Raw genomic sequence first — 7185 nt, 5'->3', positions numbered from 1 at the left:
TTTTTGATCATGATAAACAAAAAAAAGGTTTATCTAGTGATATTTTCGTAAATAAATTAACAACTTTTTATTAAAAAATTGTGGGTTCACAAATGTTGATTATTTAAAAAATGTCATGCTGATTTGGATTTTTTTTGTTGATTTATATATAAAAGGAAATTTTGACATTTGTTATCAGGAAAAACATCTCGATTCACATTTGCTACCGTTTAAATTTTTTTTTTTTTTGCTATCAGCTAAATCAGAGTTTGTTAGAAATTATTACCCTATGCCTTATATTGTAACTATTTTCGTCAGTGGGACCCAACCATCGTCCAGCCACTCCACTGCCACCCCCTCCCCTCAACTGCCATCCCTCCCCCTCCCCACTGCTGGCGGCCGGCGCCGACGACCCCACCCCCTCCGTTTGCCCCACCCATGAAGCCAACCCCCCTTCCCCCACCCACGAAGCCAGCCCCCCCCCCCCCACCCACCGAAGCCAGCCCCCCCCCCCCCCCACCCACCGAAGCCAGCCCTCCTCCCTTTTCCCCACCCATCGAAGCCAACCCCACCGAATTTAGCCCCCCTCCCCTTCTCTTACCCTTTTCGGGCACCCCTAACCCTAAACCACCACCCAAAAACTACCATAAGCGAACCCTAAAACTCGTTTAGGGTGGTTTCGGGCCAGTGGTTTAGGGTTAGGAGTGTCGGTTTTGGGTGGGGGAAGGGGAGGGGGGTCGCTTTCGGTGGGGGTAATAGGGAGGGGGGCTGATTTGGGGGGGGGGTGTTGGCTTCGTGGGTGAGGGGGGGGGGGTTGGCTTCATGGGTGGGGAAAAGGGAGGGGGTGGGGTCGCCGGCCGAAGATTTTGGCACTGATCGCCGCTAGGGGAGAGGGGTGGCAGTGATAGTAATTTCTAACAAACTCTGATTTAGGTGGTAGCAAAGTAAAAAAAAAAAAATTAAACACTAGTAAATGTGAATCGAGGTGCTTTTCCTGGTAGCAAATGTTAAAATTTCCTTTATAAAATTGTTATTTGATAAATGATTTTTGTCTATCATGATGATAATTTGGGCTTTCTCGGTATGACAAGCCTCTCAGGATGAAGGCATGAAGCTAAACCACACGTTAAGAGGAATATGTGTACCTGGAGGTGTATGTAGAGTTGTAGACCCTCAAATTGGTTTCGGGGTTGACCTTAGCGGATTTGGTATTCATCGTTGACTAGGGTTGAAAGGGTTAACTTAATTAAGTCATTTATTTGCTTGTTTAGGTACGTTTTAGATTCTAGTCGAGTTAGATGTTGAGTACAGAGTATAACTTTTACAAATATAAAATTAAAGATACTCTCTTCGTTACATATTACTCGCAACAAAGGAATATTTTATGTCTCACAAATATTACCCCTTTGTTACGTGTAATATGCAACGGAGGGAGCATATAATAATAAACTAATAAATTTAAGAATAAGGTGATAAGAATTAAAGCCTAACTCGAGTCATAGTTTGTGATTTGAAGGGTCTTATTACTCAATACTCATATCGATCCGTCTAGTTTGACAAGTCTTAATCCGATTGGTTTAACATTTTGATAAATTATAAAGTCAAAGAAAACATACTCCGTATCTTCTTTGGTAATTGATACCACTTTAATCACCTTCTACGAGGTTGCCCAAATTAATCTCCGTGATAAACAAGTAGCGATTTTATCCATTTTTAAAGTAAAAATTTTACTTTTGTTCCGGTGATAAATAAACTTGTATTTTATCCGCCTTCTACACCACAATGACCTCAATTTTGCACAATGGAACATGTATAACTAAATTAACTAACGATAAACTCTTGCTATGTTTCTAACGAATTTAACTACCCACAACCAACTATCCAGTCGTATACAATCTCTACTAAGGGCAGTGAGCTCTTGCCGCTCCCTTCTGAATTGCCAAGCAATCCATGCCTTAGTAATCAAATCCCAATTCATCAATAATGGCTTTATTGGTGATCGTTTAGTATCAATTTATACGAGTTTGGGTTTCAAAGATTATGCACGTAAGCTGTTTGATGAAATTCCTGACAAAGATTTGGTTTCTTGGAATTCATTCATTTCTGGGTTTTCCAAAAGGGGGATTTTTGCTTTATCCTTGAATGCGTTTCGACGTATGCAGAATGAAGCAGGCCTCAAGCCTAATGAGGTCACTCTGTTATCGGTTATTTCAGCTTGTACGGTTGATGGAGCCCTATATGTAGGGGAATGCTTTCATGGGTTTGGTGTAAAAATGGGATATATCGAGGAAGTTAAGGTTGTTAATGCCTTGATTAACATGTATGGAAAGTTGGGTATGTTTGATGCAGCCTATGTATTGTTTAATAGCATGGAAGCGTGTAGTTTGGTTACGTGGAACTCCATTCTTGCTTTACATGCTCAACATGGGCATTCTGATGAAGTTGTGGGTTTATTTAACTTGATGAGAAGAGCTGGAGTTAAGCCTGATCAAGCTACTATGGTTGCTTTACTTCAAGGGTGCACTAAATTGGGGGTTGTCAAACAGGCAACAGTTGTTCATGCTTGTATATTCAAGTGTGGGTTTGAGAGTGATATGCTTGTTTCGACTTCTCTTATTAGCTTTTATGCGAAATCAGGACAATTGATTGCTGCAAGCTTTGTTTTTGGAGAGCTAATAAATCCAGATGCAGTAGCTTGGACGTCTATGCTTGCAAGTTATGCTATGCATGGGTGTGGGAGTGAAGCAATCAAGCTTTTTGAGAGCATGGTTGATGGTGGAATTTGCCCTGATCATGTTACCTTCACTCATTTGTTAAGTGCTTGTAGCCATGCTGGTCTTATTTCTGAGGGAAGGAAATACTTTGAGGATATGTTCAGAGTTTATGGAGTTCAGCCTAGAATAGATCATTATTCATGCATGGTTGACTTACTAGGCCGTGGTGGGCTTCTTGAAGACGCTGTTAATCTGATTAGGAGCATGCCAATGGAGCCAAATGCTGGTGTTTGGGGTGCCCTTCTCGGTGCTTGTAGGATTCACAACAATGTAGAGTTAGGGAAGGAAGCAGCAGATAATTTGTTTCTGTTAAACTCATCTGATCACCGAAATTATATCATGTTGTCAAATATATATTCTGCCTCTGGTCAATGGAAAGATGCTTCCAAAATTAGGTCTATGATGAAAGGAAGGCGTATGGTTGGGGACCCTGGATATAGTCTGATTGAACATGGAAACAAAGTATATCAATTTGTAGTAGGGGATCAGTCTCATCCAAATTCAGACAAGATCTACGCGAAATTGGAAGAAATACTCAGGAAGGTTCATGAAGCAGGGCTGTTGCGGCAAACAGAATTCATCTTGCATGATGTTGAGGAGGAAGTAAAGATAGATATGATCAATAAGCACAGTGAGAAGTTAGCACTTGCTTTCGGTTTGCTGGTGACTAACACTAGCATTCCAATTACTATAATAAAGAACCTTAGAATCTGTGGTGACTGTCATTCCGTGATGAAATTTGTGTCATTGATTGAGAAGCGTACTATTATTGTCCGGGATCCGAAACGGTTCCATCATTTTGCTGATGGGATGTGTTCTTGTAAGGATTACTGGTGATTATATTTTCTTGGCTTCTGCAAATAGATGAGTTTGGTACTTACCAAGACCTGAAAGGATTTCTGTCAATTACTACATTAGGGTGAACATGATTTGTGCTCAACCGTGCTACTCTTATTACTATCTCTGCCTTGTTAAAAGTTTGTCATGCACCCTAGGTTATCCACACGGCTGTTTGTGTTTCTATCATATTGAAGTCTACACTAGCTTTTTATTATAGAATGCAGCCCATGCCTTTTCACTCGATCCAAATACCAAGCTGATGCAAGCACACTTTTTCTCAGCTATACTACGGCTGTATGGCACAGGTGCTCTTCAGATTGAGTATCACCTTGGACAATATATTCTGCATAAGCATTTACTTATTACCATCGTACCTATTATGCTTTCAGGGACTTGGAGATGACCATCAATGTCCAAGTCCCCTTCTCCATTAAATATTGGAAATAGCAAACATCAAATAGAAGTCCTGCTAGTTGTCATCTTAGCAACTAAACTAAGGAAAATTGAGCATCAAAAATGAATTGGAGCACTTATATGGTCAAAAGAACTGGAAGATTCTGTTAGATGCATTGAAGACTTCATCTTCATGAGCGTACATCAATCTTAGTTGCATTCTAAAATTTGAACAAAAGACACCAATGCAAAAAGGGGAATTATGCATCTAGAAAAATCAACTGTTTATTATCTATCTAAAATGAAAATTTATTAGGTAAATGAACGCCTCAATTACTTACAAAAAACAAGAGAACTAGCTGTTGCGAGCAGGAAATGTCAGACTGATGAGTAATTCAGCGACAAAGGTACAGGGTAAAACCAAAAAAGGATGAATGCAAGAATCATAGGTCAAGCTGCATACATTAATGGTTTGAAATTTTAATTTGACATCATTAAAAACAACCGCAACCTAAATGATAGAAGTACTTAAAAATTTTCAGGAGTAAGTAATCCTGCCCTACAAGCAACAGCAGCATTTTGAGCTTGACGAAATTGAGATCTTGAGACCTTGTGCACACAACACCAATTCAACTGCAAAGCTTGACCTCTGATTTCTTGGATTGTCCATAATAGTGAAATGTCCAGTGGCATACTTCCCTGTAAAAGCTCTACCAGATTACGAGAACCAGTGTAGATGCTTAGATTATGTAATCGGTGTGTTGCTGCCCATTTGATACCATGTAAACAAGCCAAAGCATCCATCTGTAAGGCAGAGACTCCAGAGGTCTGCAAACAGCTACCGTGTATTGTCTGCAATCGATCATCTTTCATAATCCAAGCTGCCCCGCCTGTCATAGACCTTTTGTGCCATGAGCCAGCAATTTGCAAGACAGTATCAGCTTCTCCACATGGATTTCGCCCAATATTTGCTACTCGGGAATCCAGGCGTTGAGCTTCAGGAAGTTGGTACTGAATTACTGCATTCGACGCTTCTGCTAGGATACTGGCTGAATCATATGGCAAATTTCTGAACACCGCATCTCTTGCTGCAAAATTACCCTTTGAAACTGCTTGAAATAGTCTTAAGGACCCCATGTTGGACTCAATCTAGGGACAACACTCAATATTTGAATTGAACGCTTTCGCTCACAATTCACTCCTGCTACATATATGAAAACCTTAGTAATCTATTCCAACACGACAAAATGGAGGAAGTTGCATTCCTAAATAGAAAATGAATTCCAATTAACAAATATGAAAAAAAAAAATAAAATTCTAAATAACTCTACACTAAATTACCAACAAAATGGGGAAATTGCCTATCTCACAAAGAACCTGCATATCATATAGTCAATCAACAATGTTTTGGGCAATTGTTCTCCAGTTCATTCGTATTGATCATAAATTAAATTCAGAAATACTCCGTTATAATCACATAAACGGACAATATGATTATTAATTACGGACAGATTACATTAAGCGAAATGCAAAAAAAATTCACTGGGAACCTAATTTCAGTTGATAATTAATTCAACCATTACAAATTTAAAGTCAGAATAATAAGACGGGGTTGAAGTTTAAACATACAATAATAATCAAAATATGAGTAGCTAATAAAGTAATTAAACAAAAACCAAGAAGGCCGTACTTCTATTAGGTTAAAATGAGCAGCACAATTTTGCAGAGTAATAACACGAAAATACATATGAAACAAAACAAAGATATACGTACAGTTGTTTCTCTGGTAAATCGAGGATTCTGAGTTAAGAGAAGGGAAATTACAAGTATGAAACAAGCAGATCTTAATGTATTCCAAAGTTTATTAACCTAGATGAAGACAGGTTACCCATTGCCCAAGCCTAGAGCAGAGTAGTAATACTCCGTATTATTACGAATACTCTTTTTATTTTTCTATTGAATACTTCCTCTGTTCTTTTTTACTTCACCCGTTTTGACTTTTACATTATTCACCACCTCTCCTTTACCGTGTATTGTGAATAATATGTAAGGAAAAACATATTCATGAGACATCTTTTTGAATTCATCTCAATTAGTACTATCATAACATATAAATTATATAATTTTATTTATGGAAAATTAAACTTATTGATCGTTAAAGTTTTGCATTGGTAAGCGTGATAAAAGAAACAGGTCAAGTAAAAAAGAACAGAGGAAGTAGTTTTTAGGAAAAATTAGAAAATAACACAATAAATTTCACAAAAATTGGATTATAAACACCACAAATTTTCAAACTTTTATTATAACACCACAAAAAAAAAACCAAAAAAATTTGATTTCACCACCATCTAACCGATTTTTGGATGAAATCCGTTAAAGGGACCCACGATGGACACGTGTCAATAAGACATTGGTTTAAAAAAAAACCCTAAACCCTACCCTAGCCACCAGCCCACCACCGGTAACCCGCTAACGTCGCCGGCAACCCATCCCATCCCCACCGTCGGCACCTCGAGCCACCAAATAACCACCTAAGCCATCCTTGAAACACCCCAGCCACTGAAAACCCACCTGACCGAACCTTGAAACACACAACATCGAAAATCGTCCACCGTAAACCCCAATAACCGGAATTGTCACGGTCAATAACCACCTCTCCTTTAACCTTTCACCCTCAAAATGGCCAAAATCGACTATGGAAACCCAGAATGGTAACTTTCGATGGTCGATTTGGCCATTTCAAGGGCGGGGCAAAAGAGGGTGGTTTATCGTGGTGGTTTTGCGCGATGGTTTGAAGAAGTTGGGCAGTTTTCGGGGAAGGGGAAAGGGTTGCGTTGTTTTCGTGGCGGTTTAATTAAGGTGGCTAGGGTGGATTTTTGGGCGGCGAAATTCAATTAGTGAGCGGCGAATTTTCTGGGCGGTTGATGTTGATTTCTGGGTTGGTTGAAAGGAGGTTTCAAGGAGGGGGTGTAGGGGAAGGCCGGAACGGGTCCAGTCGCCGGTTTTGTGGATGGTGGTGTGGCTGTTTTCGTCAATTTTGGTGGGATAGCGGGTGTCGGTGGCTAGGGATTGGCTGCCGGCGGTGGGAATAAGGGTGGCATGGGGTGGGCTAATAGCTGACTTAGAGTTTTTTTTTTTAAAAAAAAAAGAAAAATTTACTTTTTACTTTTTATTTATAATTTTTTAAGCCAATACCTTA

At 39.5% G+C, this 7185-nt stretch overlaps 1 protein-coding gene and 1 pseudogene across 1 annotated transcript; one reads left to right on the top strand and one right to left on the bottom strand.

Moving 5' to 3' along the window:
• The first annotated feature begins 1814 nt into the window (after positions 1-1814).
• Positions 1815-3737, top strand: LOC145592254 (pentatricopeptide repeat-containing protein At5g40410, mitochondrial pseudogene; annotated as a pseudogene).
• Positions 3738-4286: 549 nt separating this feature from the next.
• LOC145590967 (uncharacterized) lies at positions 4287-6014 on the bottom strand. Its single transcript, XM_081647348.1, has 2 exons — positions 5760-6014; positions 4287-5187 (listed from the first exon to the last, which is right to left on the bottom strand). The coding sequence occupies exon 2, from the start codon at positions 5121-5123 to the stop codon at positions 4515-4517; it is 609 nt and encodes a 202-aa protein (XP_081503474.1). The 5' UTR covers positions 5124-5187; positions 5760-6014; the 3' UTR covers positions 4287-4514.
• Between the last annotated feature and the right edge of the window lie 1171 nt (positions 6015-7185).

Source organism: Chenopodium album, chromosome 18, assembly GCF_948465745.1.
Source record: "Chenopodium album chromosome 18, dcCheAlbu1.1, whole genome shotgun sequence".
Taxonomy (NCBI): domain Eukaryota; kingdom Viridiplantae; phylum Streptophyta; class Magnoliopsida; order Caryophyllales; family Amaranthaceae; genus Chenopodium; species Chenopodium album.
This window is presented reverse-complemented; position numbering and strand designations above follow the sequence as displayed.